The sequence below is a fragment of the Hyaena hyaena genome, unplaced genomic scaffold (assembly GCF_003009895.1).
Source record: "Hyaena hyaena isolate Hyena2069 unplaced genomic scaffold, ASM300989v1 scaffold_990, whole genome shotgun sequence".
Taxonomy (NCBI): domain Eukaryota; kingdom Metazoa; phylum Chordata; class Mammalia; order Carnivora; family Hyaenidae; genus Hyaena; species Hyaena hyaena.
In genome coordinates this window covers 415509-436721 of record NW_024081616.1, presented here as the reverse complement: position 1 = coordinate 436721, position 21213 = coordinate 415509, and the positions used below count along the sequence as shown (strand labels likewise).

General features: G+C 39.3%; 1 protein-coding gene across 3 annotated transcripts in view; it reads right to left on the bottom strand.

The window, feature by feature from the left end:
* TBC1D15 (TBC1 domain family member 15) overlaps positions 1-17877 on the bottom strand; it is a 72082-nt gene extending 54205 nt beyond the window's left edge. For 2 of the 3 annotated variants that reach the window (XM_039221422.1, XM_039221423.1), the window contains exon 1: positions 17796-17877. In XM_039221422.1, coding sequence (XP_039077353.1) covers positions 17796-17825 — 30 coding nt within the window. In that variant the 5' untranslated portion in view covers positions 17826-17877. Of the gene's footprint in view, positions 1-5830; positions 5835-17795 lie in introns of those variants that run through there. The other variant, XM_039221424.1, reaches the window with a different exon arrangement.
* Positions 17878-21213: the final 3336 nt, after the last annotated feature.

Sequence of the window (21213 nt, the reverse complement as noted above, 5' to 3'; positions counted from 1 at the left end):
ACCTGAGCCAAAGTCAGAAGCTCAAATGACAGAGCCACCCATGTGCCCAGAATCATGCATTTTACTCTTAAAGTCTTCACTCCATTTTTGAAGGAATGATTTTACTTTTTTTTTTAATTTACAGAATATGTTTGTTCATTACTCCAGTTTCTAGGTACATGAGCTTATTAATAAAATACAACTCTACAAGTATCTACTACCTACAATAGCTCAAAACACAAAAACAGAAGTCCAATTAAAATTTTGATCGTATATAATAGCATTAAAATGGTATTTCTTCTTCATTAGACTCTATAAGTGAATTGATTCCTGATGAATATCTTTCTGCCATAGGACATTCTGCATCCTATCTTCATCAATGGTAATAATTAGTATTTGAAAAGCTATCTCCAAGCTTGTTTCATATAAAATATTATTCTGCTATAGGGAATAATTATGATATTAGGAATTTTATGTGAGGTAATACATTTAGTAAAACAGGTTTTCAATTTCTTTACTCTGGTTTTGTTGATATCTCTAATGAAAATAAAAAGGAAAGGTTAAAATGCTATTATTATCAACATGTAGCATTTCTATTATGCATTACTTTATACAGCATTTCTACAGTATCAGTTTGATCCTCATAACACAATTAAATATGTGTTATCATTCGCACTGTGTAACAGGAAAAATGCAAGGAAATTAAGTGATTTGACCAAGGTTCTTCCACTAGTTTGGGGTTGAGATTCAGAGATCTACTCTGAAAAGTTTTATGTGTCCAAAGGTACACAATGAAAAAGACAATCAACGTAAGATTCAGTATATACAGAAACTTGCAAAATTATTCCAATATACTATATGCTCATATTCCAATCCAAAGTAGTCACCAATTACCAGTACTGTGAACAGGAGTTGGTCCTCTGTGCTACAGGAAGCAAAGAAAGGGCATCAGCAATGCCTCTCTTTCTACTACCTAAGATTTGAGAGAAGATAAAGATTTCATAAGCATAACAAGAAAAAAGTGTCAGAAAGAAAAACAAGAAAAAATTATATTCTACTGAAGTAAAGGCCAATGAAAACTAATGTAAAGAAGCTGGCAAATGGAAAACCAGGAGAAGAAAACACTAAGACAGGGGCGCCTGTAAGCATCTTACTTCTGCTCAGGTCGTGATCTCACAGTTCATGAGTTCAAACCCTGCATTGGGCTCTCTGCTGACAGCTCAGAGCCTGGAGCCTGCCTCAGATTCTGTGTCGCCCTCTCTCTGCCCCTCCTCTGCTCATGCTCTGTCTCTGTATCTCTCAAAAATGAATAAATGTTAAAAAAAAAAAAAAGACAAAAGACTGAAACAAAAGTCTGTACTACTAAAGATGCACATGTTTGAGACTCCTTTCACTGAGAAACCAGACTCTGAGTTATCCACACCAAGCACCCCATAGGAATACGATCTATAGGCAGTAAAGACATCCCCTGATGGCTACCCTAGGGACACAGAGGCATCAAATGTAAAAATTAACAGCCTAATCATTTCTCTAGCACATATATCTGAGATATTATTAAAAGTCTATGTCAGATTCTCCAAGCCTAATAATTTACTAATTTGTGATATTCTACAATGGAACAAATTATATGGCAAAAACACACCTGGAATAATCTCTAATGAAGATTCAAATGGTGTTTCCACTTCATCTTCCAGTTCATTTGGCAGAGAAAGCTAAGTATAAAAACTGAACACAACAGGAGATACAGCTGTCAAAATCAAGATGTGGGTGGTTTGGGGTAGTTTTGGTTTTGGAACTATGATTCCTATATGGCTCAACCTCTCGAAATCAAGAAATACTGTGCTTGATGAGGAATTTAAATTGAAATATGAAGAGAATAAACAAATTACCTAAAGAGAAATAAAGATCATTTATCATAAAAGACAAATGCAAGAAAAAACAAAACTGGGGGTGCTTGGGTGGCTCAGTCAGTTAAGCATCCGAAAATGGCTCAGGTCATAATCTCGCAGTTTGTTGAGTTCAGGCCCATGTCTAGCTCTGTGCTAACGACTTGGAGCCTAAAGGCTGCCTCAGATTCTGTGTCTCCCTCTCTCTCTCTCTGCTCCTCCCCCACTTGTGCTCGCTTGCTCGCTCTCTCTCAAAAATAAACCATAAAAAAAATGTTAAGGGGTGCCTAGTCTTAAGGTTTAGCAACTGACTCTTGGTTTCAACTCAGGTCATGCTCTCAGTGTATAAATATATACACTTTAAAAAGTCCTACCAACAATAAAAAAATGCAAGAAAATAAGTACTATAAAAGTTAGAATGGGGCCCTTGGGTAGCTCAGTCAGTTGAGCATCCTACTCTTAATTTCGGCTCAGGTCTTGATCCCAGCGTCATGGATTGAGCCCACCTCAGGCTTCATGCTGAACATGGAGCCTGTCTGGGATATTTTCTCTCTCCCCCCGCTTCTGCCCCTCTCCCCAGCTTGAACACATGCTCTCTCGCTCTCTCTAAAATATATATATATATATATATATATATATTTTTTTTTTTTTTTTTTTAAAAAGGACAGTGGTTACTTAGGCGAATAGGGTACATGGAAGGTCTTCTGGAGTGGCTGCAAAAAGGTTTACTTCTTGACTAAAGTGGTGTTTGCCTTATGAAGTTATAAAGGTGTCATTTTTCTGTATTAGGTTTTGTGTTACAACCAAAATGCTAAAAACTACTGGTAATAAATTCAAAATATGCAGTTTTAAAAAGAATTTAAATCAAACCTCAAAGGTAGTGGAGGAATATTGTCAGATGGAAACCAGGACATGACCTCAACAATGAAAGGACCTACCCTGAGAAAACGAAAGGGAAGGACACATCAAGCGGAAGATCTAAGGGATTAGCACCACCTATCATTAAGTACCTGCAAAATAAAAGGAAGCAAAGGAGGGAAAAGAATGCTATGGTTATAGAGTATAGATAGACTACCAATGAAATGGGGGAAAAAGATACTTTAATATAAATTACAAACTGACATAAGCCCACTCTATAGAGGTGAAGATGACCTTCAGCTACCCAAATATCTACCGGCATTCTCTAAATAATCAGCATCTGATAAAATTCTTGAAGGTCTTGTTGACCATGTCACCTCTCAGAAGATACTGGACAGAAAACACAAACATAGACCAACAAGAATAAAACAGCTGGAAGAAAAAGACCAGCTCAGGAGTTCATAACTACCAAGGAAACAAATCTGGAAAACATTCAGCATGAGCTTGAGAAGAAACAAGATGTTTAACAGAAACAGGTATTAATCCCCATCAAAAATGGAGGGGAAAATCCCCTATAATACCTATACTTCCAGCCAAGAGGGAGTGACAGACTGGATTTACCCTCACACCAGAAAACAAAAACTGAAAAGAAGGAAAGCCAAGCAAGTAAGCAGGCCAAATCTATGAAACTGTGTGTGTGTGTGTGTGTGTGTGTGTGTGTGTGTTTAATCAGGTAATGAAGGACAATGACTATTCAAAGGAAAGTAGGCCATACAACTGCCCCAGCTTACTGTGTTGAGAGAGTTTCTAGCTAGCAAAGGGAGAGAAAACCCAGCTTAAGCCTAGTGGTCTCCTGGAGTTGAGGACACAGAGATGGGAATTGGGAGAAGCCAAGTCAGAGTTCATGGGACAGAGTACCAGAGAAAAGAGAAGTGCACAGAGAACTCAAGAGATCTGTAGAGGTCTCTCGCTGAGTAGTCAGTAGAGTGCTGGTCAAGTGCAGGTGTATCCGTAAATTATCAAAGGCTAGGAGGAAAGGCCACAGGAAATTATCAGCAGAAACAAAATGCAGGCTCACGTGGTATTCTTCCAAGTGGGAAACCTCATAATTCACAGGCACTGGGTAAAGTACTCAGAGCAGCCTTGCCTCAGCAGTAGGGCAAAATCAGTCCCATACCAAATATTGTGCTCTAATCAACTAAAAAACTTTAAGAGACCCAAAATCATTTTTTCCAATCTTACACAAATTCTTCCAAAAAACTGAAGATGAGGAGTAACTTCCCATCTCATTCTATGAAGCCAGCACTACCCTGGCACTGAAAAGAGACTAAAGCATTACAAGAAAATAAAACAAGGGGCACCTGGGTGGCTCAGTCAGTTAAGTGTCCAACTTCAGCTCAGGTCATGACCTCATGGTTTGTGAGTTTGGCCCCACGTCGGGCTCTGTGCTGACAGCTCAAAGCCCTGGAGCCTGCTTCAGATTCTGTGTCTCCCCCTCTATCTGCCCCTGCCCTGATCACACGATGTCTCTCTCTCTCTCTCTCAAAAGTAAATATTACAAAAAAAAAATTTTTTTAAGAAAATAAGACTATAATAGACTAATATATCTCATGAATTTAGGTGCAAAAATTTTAAACAAAATTTGACAAACAGAATCCGATATGTAAACAAGGAAAATACTTCATGGTTTAATACACAAAAATCAATCCCTGTAAACTCATCATAGTGAAAAAATTTTTAAAGAAAAACCATATGATCATCTTAAAAGGTGCAGAAAAGGCATTCAACAAAACCCAATACCCATTTCTGACAAAAACTCTCAACAAATTTAAGAATAGAAGGAACCCTTCTCAGTCTGATAAACAGCATGTATGATACACTACACCTGATATCATATACTTAAAGACTAAATGCTTTCTCCTAAGATCAAGAACAAGATAAAGATGTCCAATCTTATCACTCTGTTCAACATTATACCTGAGGTAAGGCATCTAGGTTGGAAAGGAAAAAGTAAAACAACTTCTTTGCAGATGACATAGTCGTCTATGTGGAAAATCAGTAGAATCTACATAAAAGCTACTAAAATTAAGTGAAAACCCAGCAAGGATCCAGGACTCAAAACCAATATACAAAAATCAATTATATACGCACATGCATATCAGTAAAAAAGGTTTTTAAATACAGCATTTACAGTAACTTCAAAAAATATCATATATTCAAATATAAATCTAGCAGAAAATGTGCAAAACTTCTAAACTGAAAATTATAAAAGTATTTCTGAGAAAAATGGAAAAAGACCCAAGTTAAATGCAAAATACACCATGTTCATGGCTTAGAGGAATCAATATTGTTAAGATGTCCGTTCTCCCTGAAACTGACCTCTAGACTGATTACAATGCCAATCAAAATCCCAGCAGGCTCTTTTGAAGATAGTAAAAAGCAGATTCTAAAATTTATGTGGGAATTCAAATGACCTAGAATAACCAAATCAGCCTTGCAACAGAATAATGGTGGAGCACTAACATACCTGGCGATAAGACTCAGTATAAATCTACAGTAATCAAGAAAATGTGGTACTAATGTAAAGAGAAACAAACAAATTGACAGTCCAGAATAAAGAATTCTGGAATCAACATAAACATGCATATATGGTAAATTTTTAACACAAGTAGAAAAGCAATTCAGCAAAGAAAGAATAGCCTTTTCAACATACAGTGCTTGAACAACTTGAATCAGTGCGCAAAACCATAAACTTCAATCCATACACCACACCACAAATGCAAATTAAATTGAAATGGGTCACAGATTTAAATGTACAACCTAAAACGACAATATTTAGGCAGAAAATATAGGCTAAAATCTTACGGCGCTGGGTTCAGCAAAAATTTTTTAGAAATGACACCAAAAGCATTAAAGAAAAACACTCACACATCAACAAAATTGAAAACTTCTGGGTTTTTTTTTAGTGTGTATTATTTAGACAGAGAGAGAGAAAGATAAAGAGAGAGAGAGAGAGAGCAGGCACACGTGGGACAGGGGCAGAAAGAGAGGGAGAGAGAGAATCCCAAGCAGACCCTATGCTGTGAGTGCAGAGCCCTGGGTCCCACCTCACAACCCATGAGATCATGACCTAAGCAGAAATCAAAAGTTGCACACTTAACCAATGGAGTTGGAGTTGGAGTTGGAGTTGGTGACCAGGCACCCCAAAAACTTCTGCTCTTTAAAAGACACTACCAAGGGGCGCCTGGGTGGCTCTATTAGGTAAATGTCCGACTTCAGCTCAGATCATGATCTCACAATTCATAAATTCAAGCCCCACATTAGGCTCTGTGCCAACAGCTCAGAGCCTAGACCCTGCTTAGGATTCTCTGTCTCCCTCTCTGACTCTCCCCCACTTGCACTTGCTCTCTCTCAAAAATAAATAAACATTAAAAAATAATTTTAAGGGGCCCCAGGGTGGCTCAGTAGGTTAAGCATCCAACTTTGGCTCAGGTCATGATCTCACAGTTTGTGGGTTCAAGCCCCGCGTCGGGCTCTGTGCTGACAGCTCAGTGCCTGGAGCCTGCTTCAGATTCTGTCTCTCTCTCTCACTCTGTCCTTCCCCCACTCGCTCTCTGTCTCTGTCTCTCAAAATAAAAGACATTAAAAAAATAATAATAATAATTTTAAAAAATAACAATAAAAGACACCATCAACCAAATGAAAAGCCAAGACTCAGGCAAGGAAAATACATTTGCAAATCACATCACATATCTAATAAAGGGCCTGTATCGAGGTAAGAACTCTCACAGGGCATTTACTTTTGAATGTCCCCTCTCTGTAAAGAGGACTTTCATACTATTCTTTCTTCCTAATCTTATACTCTAATAAGCTTTTGCCTGCAAAAAACAAAAACAAACAAAAAACTCTCACAACCCATTAACAAGAAAATTAACAGCACAGTTTAAAATAAAATGGGCAAGGGACAACCTGGGTGGCTCAGGTGAGAGTGTGACTCTTAATTTCCACTCAGGTCATGATAACAAGATTCTCTCTCTTCCTCTCTCTCTCTCTGCTCCACACAAGTGTGCATGCTCTCTCTCTCTCTCAAAATTAAAATAAGCAAAGGTTTGAACAGATACTTTACCAAAGAAGATATACAGATGACATAAAATCACATGAGAAGACGCTCAACATCCTTAATCATTAGGAAAATGCAAATTGAAACCATAATGAGATACTACAAATCTATTAGAATGGCTATAATTAAAACGACTAACATACCAAATGTTGACATTTGGAACTTTTGTACATCACAGTGTGCATGTAAAATGGTATATCTACTTAGAAAAATAGCTTGCCAGTTTCTTAAAATGCTTAGCATGCAACTAACATTATGATCCAGCCACTCTACTCCTTGGTATTTGCCCAACAAAACAAAGTATGTTCATACAAAGACTATACCAATTTTCATAGCAGCTCTATTTTTAACAGCAAAATGTAGAAAATAATCCAAATGTCTATCAACAAGTATATTAATGAGTAAATCTTGGTATGCCTAAACAGTGGGATACCATTTGGCAATAAAAATGAATAAACTGGGGCACCTAGCTGGCTCAGTCAGAGAAGCATTTGACTCCTGATCTTGGGGTCGTGAGTTCAAGCCCCACTTGGGGTGCAGAGATCACTTAAATAAATAAAACTTTAAAAAAATGAGTAACCTAACGCAACATTAATGAATCTTAAAATAATTATGCTGAATGAAAACTAAAAACAGAGTAAAAAAACAGAGTTATAGAATTCCATTTACATAAAATTCTAGAAAATGTGAGCTAATCCATAGTAACAAAAAGCAGATCAATGGTTGCCTGTGTACAGGGTAAAGGTAGTGACAGATTACTGTGGGTCAAGAGGAAACTTCGGTAAAAATATCATTATCTTTACTGTGCTGATCAGTTCAGTGTATACATACATCATAAACTATCAAATTACACACTCTACTTGCAACTTATTGTCCACTGTACCTCAACAGAATATAAAAAAATAAGTTACACGGAAGGCTTGCTGTTTAAACTGTAAAGCCCCATATAAACGTAAATATGTAAAAGAGTAGAAAATAGTGCCATTAAAAAAAGGCTATTTTGTATTTTTTTATTTATTTCTAGGAGAGAGAGACAGAGAGACAGCGTGAGCAGGGCAGGGTCAGAGAGAGAGGGAGTCACAGACTCTGAAACAGGCTCCAGGCTCTGAACTGGCAGTCAGCACAGAGCCTGATGCTGGGCTCAAACCCACGAACCGCGAGATCATGACCTAAGCGAAAGTCGGACGCTTAACCGACTAAGCCACCCAGGCGCCCCAAGAATAAAATTTTAAATCACACCCTGTTTTTCATTGCAGAGTAAGCAAGGGAGCAAACTACTATCAACAAAGACTTTGCCACTTTGTGGTACTAAGCTAGTTACAAAAAGTTGATTCAAACTGAAACTTTTATTAGGCACTTATTATGTGCCAGACATCATGAAGAACAAATAAACAAGATAAAGTTCCTTGCTTGTGTGTACCTGGCAATGTTAAAAGGTAAAATCTTTACACAAGCTAGAATATTCTTTTAAATGCTCCCCACCCTCTTGGGGGGGATAGGGGGACTGGAGGGGAGAACAATGTATTGAAGTACTAAAGAAAGGAGAAAAGTCCATTTCGAATAAAACTGCTTCATACCTTCCAGACTCTCATCTATTCTTAAATATACGCTAAGATGCCTAACCAGGTAAGTATGTTTATAAAACCCCCAATAACGATGGCCTGCTGATAGCAACAGAAACTGCAGATTTTTTTTCCTTTAGCCAAGTAACTATGCCAGATTGACATTTATTAAAAGAACTCTAGGGATCACAACAAATGTTTTTGACCTCTAATTTAGCAAAAGTTAGAATTAAAATGCAAAAAATGAGGCAGGTAAAGAAATGCAACTTTCTACATAAAAAGAAATGTACTCAGGACAATCCAACTCAAGACCATGCTACTTCCCAACAAAATAAAAAAAGCTGAAAGGGGGCACCTGAGTGGCTCAGTCAGTTAAGCATCCGACTTTGGCTCAGTTCACGATCTCATGGGTTGAGTTTGAGCCCTGCATCGGGCTCTGTGCTGACAGCTCAGAGCCTGGAGCCTGCTTTGGATTCTGTGTCTCCCTCTCTTTCTCTGCCCCCTCCCTGTTCATGTTCTGTCTTTCAAGCTCTCAAAAACTAAATAAACATTAAAAAAAATTGTTTTAATTCCCAACTTTAAAACAAGCTGAAAAGGGTAAGTTGCACTATATCGCAGCAAGTAATATTTTATACTGTTCCTACATTTAAGTGGGATTGGATTTTTATTTGTATTATGATTACCATAATCATTATTTTCCAAAACTAGAAATAAGTGAAAACATTCAACCCAGATATTTTAAATTTATTATTAGGGATAAAATTCTTGCCCTAAATCTTTGTTCAAACATGGGAACCCAACACCTACTATACATAACATACATTCTTTTTTTTTTTTAAGTTTATACTTATTTTGAGAGAGAGAAAGATGTGCAAGCAGGGGAGAGGCAGAGAGAGAGAGGGAGAGAGAGAATCACAAGCAGGCTCCACACTGAACCCAACATTGGGCTCATCTCACAAACTGCGAGATCATGACCTAAACTGAAATCAAGAGTCAGACACTTAACCTACTGACAGAACTTCACAACTGATTAGATGTGGAAGATGAAGAGAAGTCAAGTACAAACTGAGTGGATGAGGCTATTCACTGACATAGGGAATACAAAAGGAAGTGAGTTTTATTTGGGACTAGTTAATCCGTAATGACTTTGGAACTAAAGAAATGTAGAACATAAGTTGTTTTAAGAGTAACAAACCATAGTTTATACTACCCAAAGCAATCTACACATTCAATGCAATCCCTATCAAAATAATACCAGCATTCTTCACAGAACTAGAACAAACAATCCTAAAATCTGTATAGAACCAGAAAAGACCCTGAATAGCCAAGTAATGTTGAAAAAGAAAACCAAAGCTAGAATCATCACAACTCCAGACTTCAAGCTGTATTACAAAGCTGTAATCAAGACAGTATGGTACTGGCACAAAAACATACACATAGATCAATGGAACAGAACAGAGAACCCAAAAATGGACTCAAAAACGTATGGCCAACTAATCTTCAACAAAGCAGGAAAGGATATCCAGTGGAAAAGAGACAGTCTCTTCAGCAAATGCTATTGGGAAAACTGGGCAGCCACATGCAGAAGAATGAACCTGGACCACTTTCTTGCACCATACACAAAAGTAAACTCAAAATGGATGAAAGACCTAAAGGCAAGATGGGAAGCCATCAAAGTCCTAAAGGACAAAAAAGGCAACAACCTCTGTCCTCGGCTGCAGCAACTTCTTACTTGACATGTCACCCAGATGCAAGGGAAACAAAAGCAAAAATGGAACTACTGGGACCTCATCAAGATAAAAAGCTTCTGCACAGCAAAGGAAACAATCAGCAAAGCTAAAAGGCAACCAGTGGAATGGAAGAAGTTCTTTGAAAATGACACATTGTATAAAGGATTAGTATCTAATATCTATAAAGAACTCCTCAAACTCAGGGGCGCCTGAGTGGCTCAGTCGGTTGGGCATCCGACTTCAACTCAGGTCACGATCTCATGGTTTGTGGGTCTGAGCCCCAGTATCAGGCTGTGCTGACAGCTCAGAGCCTGGACACTGCTTCGGATTCTTGTCTCCCTCTCTCTCTGCTGCTCCCTTGCTTATGTTCTGTCTGTCTCTCTCTCTCAAAAATAAACACTAAAAAAAGTTTTTTTAAAAAGAACTCATCAAACTCAACACCCAAAAAACAAATCATCCAGTGAAGAAATGGGCAAAAGACATGAATAGACACTTTTCCAAAGAAAACATCTAGATGACTAACAGACACATGAAAAAATGCTCAACATCACTCATCATCAGGGAAATACAAATCAAAACCACACTGAAATACCATCTCACACCCGTCAGAATGGCTAAAATTAACTCAGGCAACAAGAGATATTGGTGAGGATGCAGAGAAAGGGGAACTCTTTTGCACTGCAGGTGGGAATGCAAACTGGTGCAGCCACTCTGGAGAGCAGTATGAAGGTTCCTCTAAAACTTAAAAATAGAGCTACCCTACAACCAGCAATTGCACTACTAGGTATTTATCCAGAGGCTACAGGAGTGCTGATTCGAAGGGGCACATGCACCCCAATATTTATAGGAGCACTGTTGGCAATAGCCAATGTGTGGAAAGAGCCCAAATGTCCACCGACTTATGAATGGATAAAGAAGACACACACACACACACACACACACACACACACAGAGAGATAGATACATACACAATGGAATACTTCTCAACAATCAAAAAGAATGAAATCTTGCCATTTGCAACATGGACAGAACTAGAGTGTAGTATGCTAAGCAAAATAACTTGGAGAAAGGCAAGTATGATTTCACTCATATGTGGAATTTATGATATAAAACAGATGAACATAAGGGAAGGGGAGCAAAAAGAATATAAAAACAGAGAGAGACAAACCATAAGAGGCTCGTTTTAATTTTTTTTAAATGTTTTTTTAATTTATTTCTAGGAGAGAGAGAGAGAGAGAGAGACAGCGTGAGCAAGGGAGGGTCAGAGAGAGAGGCAGTCACAGACTCTGAAACAGGCTCCAGGCTCTGAGCTGTCAGTCAGCACAGAGCCCGACGCGGGGCTCGAACCCACGAACCGTGAGATCATGACCTAAGTGAAAGTCGGACACTTAACCGACTATGCCACCCAGGCGACCCTCGTTTTATTTTTTTTAATGTTTGTTTATTTTTGAGAGAGAGAGAGAGAGAGAGAGAAAGAAAGAATGTGAGTGGGGGAGGGGCAGAGACAGACTGAAGCAGGCTTCAGGCTCAGAGCTGCCAGCACAGAGCCTGAAGCAGGGCTCAAACCCACAAACTGAGATCATGACCTGAGCTGAAGGCAGACACTTAACAGACTGAGCCACCAACATGCCCCGATAAGAGACTCTTAAATACACAGCACAAACTAAGGGTTGGCAGGGTGCTGGGGGGGGGGAAGGGCTAAAGGGGCAAGGGGCATTAAGGAAGACACTTGCTGGGATGACCACTGTGTACTATATGTAAGTGATGAATCATTAAATTCTACTCCTAAAATTATTATTCCACTGTATGTTAACTAACTTGGATTGAAACTTAAAAATTATAATATATCTTTAAAAAATAAAATAAATTTGAAAATGAGTAACAAACCACAGAAGTTCTGAGAGTGAAGCTATACAGATATTGAGTTATTAAGGATGTTACAATTCTCACAGGCAGGCAGAACTATTCTTGCTTAAGAACAACAGTGTGCCAAACAACGTCAGACAGGAGGGCAGGAATAATTTAACAGTCTGGGGAGATATAAGGAGGACTAAGTGAATGTCTTCTCTTATACCAAGAACTACATATACATTATAGTACTGCACATTAAGAGACGGCAAAGAGATTTCATAAGGATTTCAAATCTTCCACCAAGAAGTGAAAATAAAAGTCAGGTTATAATATTTCATTTAATCCCAGCAGTCATGTCTCAAAGACCTAGCAGTTTAATGCCTGCACCAAAAAAGTCATGTTTTTATTAATTCATAAATTGAAGTCACTTGTTAAAATTGCTAACTACTGTGTTATGTCAAGAATAAAGTCTGTGTTTAACCATTCTGTGTCCAAAGAACTCAGCATACAAAAGGTACTCAAATGTTTGCTAAAGAATGCCAGAAAAAAAAGAAGTACTCCTTCTGTATTCTACACCAGGAAGGTATTACCATGTTATACCTAGGAAAAGAAAAGGTCTCCAGGAATATATAAATACCAAGAATATTCTTCATGTTTCTTAAGCACAAGGGTTTCACAGGGGTATAAGCATATCTAAAAGGAATTAGAAGGGGCCAAATAGAAGTTACAAAATAAATTCCTTCTAAGAATGCCACCAAAACAAACAAAAATAAAGCTTATTTCCTAAAGGTCTCAAGTTATTTTCTTTTCAATTTTTTTTCACTGTATTTATGTGAGAGAGAGAGAGAGGGAGAGAGAGAATCCCAAGCTGGCGCCATGCTGAGTGTGGAGCCCAATGTAGGGCTCGACCCTAGGATCATGACCTGAGCCAAAACCAAGAGTCAGACACTCAACCGACAGAGCCACCCAGGTGCTCCTGAAGTTATTTTCAACACAACTAAATTCTGAAACAATCACAGTAGAAACCGAGTGAAACCCAAATGTACTAAAATAAGACTTTTTAACGCCAAAAGAAGAGTAGTCTTAGTAATCCATCTCTCCCACTCTAGTCCCCAATCATTTTCTCTACCTTCTTGCTTGTTTCTACTCATCAAAGATGTGCTTTGTGCCAGAATCTAGGCAGCTGAAACATTTCAGGTCCTGCCCTAATGGTTAGCCAGTTTGCTGGTCTTCAGAATACGTATACTAAAAATAGCACCTCCTTCAAGGACCTGCAATTCATTTTGCATTTATTTAGACAAGATAAAGGGATGGGTGCTAGTGAATATTCTTCTAAAGAACTGAAGTCTACAAGATAGAAGGTAAGGGGATATCTGATATATCGCCAATGCCTAATATAGTGCCTGGAACAAATCAGGTGCTTAATAAATAAACATTTGCTGAATAAATGAAAGTAAACCTTAACCATCAGGGAAGTGGGTCTAAAGCCAAAAATTATTTCAGGCTATCTTCTTTCTCCCGCCTTCTCTGTGATAGATAAATTTAACTCATTCCATTAATTCAATTCTGTCCATCAGTTATAGAAGATACAGGATGGTCTTTACATGCAGTGTCCCTCTTTCTTCCCTCGATACTCATAAAAGAAAAGTCACTTTCCTTATTTGGTTGACGTTAAAACTTACCTACAGGTAGTAAAAATAATAATAATAATTAATAATAACTGAACTCTTAAGAACTATCTGGGTTTATAATCACACTCCAACCCACTTTCAAAAGCTCAGCTAAAATATATATGCAATATATGTATCATATACCCTTGGATTTAGTCAAATTATCAGAGACCAGAAGACATCAAATTGGTACCCTGTATTTACTGAATTACCCACTGGTATAAAACCATCAGCATACTAGGGGTATTATAGGGTCCTTTTTTCTTACCAAAAGGATACAATATGCCATTTAAGTACATACATTATATTATATAGTAAAAAGAACCTACAGGAGACTCTTTTCTATGCTCTACCTTTAGAAACTACTTTTCTGGGATTTTGCTTTTGGCTTTATTTTACCAGGGATCTATCATCCAATTGTGGCCCATTCCAGCATACAGTTTATTTAATAATCGTAGTACTTCCAGTTCCATTTACCTTTCTTATCCTTATTTACTTCCCTTTTACCTTCTTTTTCTAATTCATTTTACTTAAATATATTGCTTAAATCTTTGCGGAAAATGGCAGCAGAAATCAACATTCAATTATATCCTAACCAATAATAACTTTATAATTTTTAAAGAGTCTGAAAGATTTTCTTTAACTATAGTATAACAGCAGCTAACAGTACTTACTTGACACCAGGAACTATTCTAAATGCTTTGCAAATATTAACCATTTTTATAATTTTTATAATTTTATAATTTTAATTCCACAATGGAAATAGTATTATCCCTCATTTACAAATGAGAAAAACGGGCACAGGGAAGTTAAGAAATCTACCCAAGGTAACACAGCCATAAAGCACTGGAGCCAGGGTTTGAACCCAATCAGGCTCCATCTCCTTAACCACTGTCCTACTGTGATGATTTTTCATTCATCAAAACTACATGATTTCTAAAACAGGTATTTTTCAATTTCTAAAGTAACAATGAGATTTAGAACAAGAGCTAACTTCAAAAATGAAGCTTATACCCATATCAAAACCCGTATTATAAACCTTTAAGATTCTGCCATAACCCAAACAATGACTTGCAGAGAAACTGAGATTACAAATAACACACAGCATCTACCATGTGCCAAACTTTGTTCTAATATACTTACTTATTGATCCTCCTCACAATCCAGCAGAGTAGGTACTATATCATCCCATATTACAAACGAAGAGACTGAAGCACAGAAAGTTTATGTAATTTGACTGAAATCACTAGTAAGTATGAAGTTAGTTTCTGAAACTGGTTTGGGTCTAGAATCCAAACTCTTAATGGTTAATGCCTCTCCATATGACAAAGATTAACTTCCTCTATCACTTCCTACACTCAAAGTACAAAGAAGCAGAACAGAACTGTTAGAAGTTAGTCCACATCCTACATCTCAACAGTGAGAAATTCTAATTCAATAAAGCTGGGCTTTGGTCCAGTATCTGTATTTTTTTAAGTACCACCTGTGGTTCCTGTGAATCTTGGTTAATATCCACTGCCCGAGGTTTCTAAGCTAGAAAGGTCTTAGCTGAACCTTTGTTGGGGGAAAAGAGGGGTGTGGGAATAAAGAAATACACATAAAAATACACATATACATATATACACTCACTCTCTTAAATACACACACACATGTTCCAAAGGAACAAGACTGGAAAGTAGGGAAGCAGAAAGCCAGGAAGGGAACATGGCCTTTTTGGTGTTGTTGTTGTTAACGTTTACTTTTGAGAGAGAGAGACAGAGCATAAGCAGCAGAGGGGCAGAAAGAGAGGGAGACACAGAATCCAAAGCAGGCTCCAGGCTATGTGCTGACACCTTAGGTGCCTGGGAACACGGCCTTTTATGCCATGTTAAGCAGCCTTCAGTATTACTTTAATGAGGGCAGGGGCAAAGATTTTATTCGTTAAAGTTTTTTAAATTTAAAAAAAACGGGGGGGGGGGGCGCCTGGGCGACTCAGTTAAGCATCCAACTTCATTTCTGGTCACGATCTAATGGTTCGTGGGTTCAAATCCCATGATGGGCTCTGTGCTGACAGTTCCCTCTGTCTCTCAAAAATGAATAAATGTTTAAAAAAAAGATTTTGTTTTTTTAAAGCTAGAAACGATCAGCTTGGTACATTCAGATTTGTACATTAGAAAAGAAAACCTCCAGCGGTAGTGTAGAGGGGATTGTGGGCAAAGAAACTGCAAACAAGGAGAAAAATCAGCTAAGAACTCAAGACTAGAGGCAGACTGTTTAAAACAACTAAGCACAGAAAATGAAGAGGATGCAGAAATTTCAGAAATCTCTTTACACTGGTAAGACTTGGTTCTTGATTAATTGTTGTTATTGAAATGGATGTCTCCAAGTTTGTTTCACATGTAACCCATGAACAATGATACCATTAAACTAGATCCGAACTTACTGAGGGAAGAATAAGTGGGTTCTGCTGGTCATGACAGTATTATTTAGGAGAGGGGCAGTTTTTGGCATTGAAAAATGGTTTAGATGGAATGATGGTAATGGGGGTCAATTTGCAATGAGAAAAACCAGGTGATGAAGTAGAGTTATGAAATAAAAGACTAACTTTAAGTCATATTATGAAAGAGAGTGGCTGGAAGGAAAGGATGAAAAAAGCCTTACATTTCACAACTGGGTTTCTTCACCTCAAGGTTTCTCTCAAAATCAATCCACACCTGAAAGAAGGAAGTGTAGTTCAAACAGAAAGGATCCCTTCTTGAAAAGACCTAGACTGGATCAGCCCAAACAGAAAATTAAGGAGGATAACTTTCAAATATGTAATGAGTCAAAAAGAAAATCAGCATCCACCATGAAGACTTAAAAACTAACACAGTAATCAAAGAGCATGAATAATCCAAAAAGTACGACCAATCTACCATTTAAAATAGCCAATATGCAGAAGCATGAAATCTGTCTCAATGCTTTTTTATTTCATGTAATCCTAAACACTTCCTATGCAACGATAAAGTGGCACCACCACTATTCTGGAAATAAAAAATAGGAAGGACGGAGAAGTCACGCACGCTCAGTTTCCCAAGGTCACACTTCAAAGTAACAGTAAAAAACCAAGACCAACTGTGTCGTTCTGCCAAGCCTAGTAGTGCATACACCAAACCACAAACGCTGCCAAATAATTCAAAATGGGCAAAATAATTCAAAATGCAAAGGAGCAGCATAGAGAAAATGACTGAAACTCAAGGAACATAGGAAGCTATCGGCGACAAGTAAATACGTCGTCTTTAGTGTTCGATGAGTCATCACCAGACCCAACTGTTTACGAAATACTCCCGCAGTGGGAAATGCAGCCTGTGGCATGTCCTGACAGTCCTAAATAACAGGCTTTAAAATGTGCCCTCGGAACGTGTATATGCCCTATACAACGAAATCTCCTCCGCACCTAATCCTGTTCCTAACGCACCAGGAGGGGGTTACGACAGCATGACAGATACTTTCACGAGAACACCGTAGAGGCGCCTAGGAAATAAACACCTTAACTAACGCCTTCGTAGACATGCGTGGGATGGTGTAAATCTCCTGCTCCCCGAGAGCAAACATACCCTGCTGCTCACAACCACCAGCCAACGCGGCAGCCTGGTCAAATGAATCCAACACACTCTCTTCTTCTAAGTGCCCAGCTGCACAGCACCTGTTTTCAGCTCCATCCGAAGGGGACACAGATGCCTTCCCCAGAGTGAAGCAGAGAAAGACAGGAGCAAGTTAGATTAACGCCTCAAAGGAAGAAAAATAAAAATGCTGGCGTCAGAAGAGTAGATTTAAAAAAATACAGAGTCAGGAAAAACGGGAGCCACAAAAAAAGAAAGGAACGACGCAACTACCCGTTCCTTAGGCAATACAAATAAACGTCCCCCTGCTCCGGAGCAGTGCAGGGGAGAACAGAGCCGAGGCCTAGCTGGCCCTGGAGCCGGAGCCGGTCTCTAATTCACGGACTGAGCCGGCAAGCTCGAGAAAACAGCTGACACGACCAAGTCCTCTCCTCTTACACCCGCCACACGCTGTTCCAGCTACAGAATGGCCTTCGCGTCCCTCCCCGACCGGCCTCCAAGCAACAAAGCACGCCATCCCAGAGAGAAGTAGGGGCGTTCGCCGCGGCCGTTACTTACCTTCCCGCTCACAACCCCCGCCGCCGCCATTTTTCCTTCGCGTGCTGGTGATGACGTCGCAGAGCCTCACGTGTCTCTCGGATTCACAACAACATCCGCCAAAACTAGGCTGATATCCGGGCGGGAAAGGGGCGGAGAGTGGCGGGAACCGCGCCGAGCCAAGGGGCGGGGGGGGGGGGGGGGGGGGGGGGGGGGGGGGGGGGGAACAGCCTGACGCAGGCGTACTGAGTAGATCTCAGAGGCCGCTAGGGCGGGGTCTCTGGTGCGTTCCGCGCATGTGCCAATTTATTTTTCCAAGAAGGGAACCTAAATTGAAGTGTTTTTGCAGTGGGTTTGCCACTCACAAGCCACTTCTGTTTGGTATGATGGGAAGAACACATATTGGGAACCAACAAACGTGGCCCTGGCTTTGTGGCCATGAGTAGGTCACACCTTCAGCTTCTGTTTCTCATCTGAAAACCGGGATAGTAGGGCTGTGGCGAAGGTTGAAGGAATCCCACACGCAGGCACATTCCCCTTCTGTATGTGAAGTTTCTGGATTTGGGTCTGCTCACTGTGACTCACATATGACCTTCTGAGTAAGGTATTTTGATAGGAATTGCGATAATACCACACCCTTGTTGCTCTAAAATCGAAATCACATACCTCATAGTTCCTCCACAGTTGATAGCTGTGTCACTTGACACAAGTTTCTAAATTCATCCAAGCTTCAGGATGTAGAATAAGAGTTACCCATGGAGTGGTTGTAGGGATCTCATGGGACAGTACTTGTGTGTTACGACGATTTGTTGAGATATTAAGATGTTCATTGTTTTGTTCTCAGTGCTGTAAAAGAATGCGGGGGGTGCGGCAGAGGAAATGCCACAGGATGATTGGATACTACTCCTGATAGCTCTGGGACTTTCCTTGCCCCAGGGCAGAATAAATGGTCCCCTTGTATCAAAACACCTGTACCCACTGAGGTAGGAGATACTTCTCTCTCCAGACTCTGAAGAGAGGTTAGAGACTTGTGAGGTTAGGCGAGTAAGTGTCAACCAAAGGGAATAAGAGAAAAAGAGGGTTGAAAGTTCTGTGAATATCAGGAATCTTGTGATGAAGGTGTCAAGACCTTCAAAGGAATAGATGTATAGTTTCCCTTAAGGAGGCTGTCCATGAGGCATCAGAGATTCCAACCATGGCCGAGACCCCATGCCTAAGCTTGTCATTGAATCAGCAAGGCAGCTCACTGCCAAGGGATAAATGAGCTGAGGAAGTAAGCATATTAGCAATAATCAACATTGAGTGAAGACTTGAGGCCTTTCCTGAAAGTGTTGAACTGAGTGAGACCCCTAGAACCTTCATACCATCCTTGGTATGGTGTGCAGATCATTAATAGTGACCCACGTTAAACTTTCCACCTGTGCAGAGTAATGGCGTGTGGTTAGAGGAATTTTTTAATATGACTTTTCTTAAACCTTGTCTTTTGGAGAAAAGGTTAAGCCCTTAGTACAGTGCCTAGAATAGAATACCCAATAAGTGGCAGCTACTATTTATATAATAAATTTGGGAATTAAAGCCTTCTCATTGAAAACTTGGCATCCTAGTTTCATCTGCTACTTCCGTGTTTTTAAGCCCCATCCTCTAGATGCCCCATAAATGCTGGCACTACCCATGGGCTATCCTTGGGCTTCTTTTAGTTTTTTCCAAGCACTATTCCTAGACCATTATCTTTATATTCTGACATCACACATCCTATGTGCTAATGACTCTGAAATATCTCCAGCCCAACTCTCTCACTCTTTCCTAAAGTCTAGGCCCAACACCTGCTGCCTGCTGGACCCTTTTACTTGAATGGCCCATCATACCTCAAAAAATCCTAAATCTTTGCTCCTCAAAATGTAGTCTGCAGACCTGCAGCAGCTGGAAGCTTGTTAGAAATGCAGAATCTCAGGTCCCACCCCAGAGCTACTGAATCAAAATCTGCATTTTCACAAGATTTCCAGATGATCTGTGTGCACATTAAACTTTTAAGAAGCACAGTCTTACATTTTGCTTTTACTACCATTTACTCAGAGATGCAGCCAGAACACAATTTCTCCAGGAAAGTGTTGCTATCAGTTCTGATGTGTCTTCTAGAGAGCTCATGGCAAACATCCCCATTGGGTCACCTTCCTATTCCCACTACCACTCCTACAGTTGAGGTCTCCGGTTACTTGTTTGAACAACTACTGTGGCATCTTAATCCATTCACTTTCTTCCCCCTAATCCGTCATTCATAACCCCAGCAGGTTAACCTTTCCAAAGCATAAATGTGATTAAGTCAACTCCCTGCTTAAAATCCCTTAATGGCTTTCCATCTCTAAGAAAAGGTCTAAATTCTCCAGCATAACGGAAAAGGCACTTCATAAACTTGTCTTGCTTACCATTTTAGCTTTATTTCCCAACTCTTCCCACTCAGACCCAATTTTCCAACCACAGTCAAATATCTGTTGCTCCCTGAATACCATGCTGTGTCCCAAGATTCCTTGTAACAATAGCAGATTGGCTTAGCTTGGGTCCTGGGACCATCCCTAAACCAATCACTGCAGCCCAAAGTATATATGATGTTTTGATTGGCCAGATTTGACTCACATGCCCACTGCTCCAAAGGGCAGAGAATGAGAGGAAGGGTAATTCCCAGAGAAGAATTCAGGAAACATTCTAGGAAAAAAGGAAAGTGGATGCTGGGCAAGCCAAAGCAGACATCAATTACAGGGGACCCATGTTTGCACTCCCATGGTATCACACTGTAAAATACTTGGTTTACCGACCTGCCTTTGTTTGCCTGCTACACTGTAAACTAATAGAAAGTGTGGACGATGCTTTTCTTTGTTATGAACACCAGCCCTGGCACAAATGCCTGACCCACAGTAGATACTAAGCCTGGGCTAACAGACTAACTCAATTCTCTATTTACAAATGGCACTGTTATGCTTTACATTCAAGAGAAAAGAGACCATTTTCCTTCTTCAGTGATGTCCTCTGTCTAAATGCAAAGGGAAGAAACAAGATCAGGATTTCAGTGTAGTTTGTTTCTTGTTTTAGTATTTTACTATATTAGAAGAAAAACATCAAAGTATACATACATGAAACAATTGGACATGTTGTTAAAAGAAGCATGAATATAAATTTAATATAAATAAAGTTATGGTGTTCCCTATAACTTAAAATAATTACTGTTTTCATGGGAGTGAGTAATTTTATAGTTCCTAAGTTCACTCCCATAAACTATATAGTCATTCCCTAATTATAACTTATACTCAAAAAGTCATCTGATGTAAAAGAATCTTAGGAAGTATCTTAAAGCAAATTTAGACCTGGCCGAGACTTTAGCAGTAGTCTCCTCATGTTTTCATTTGAAGACATTGAGTCTCTTAGGAGATTAATGATTTGCCAAAGT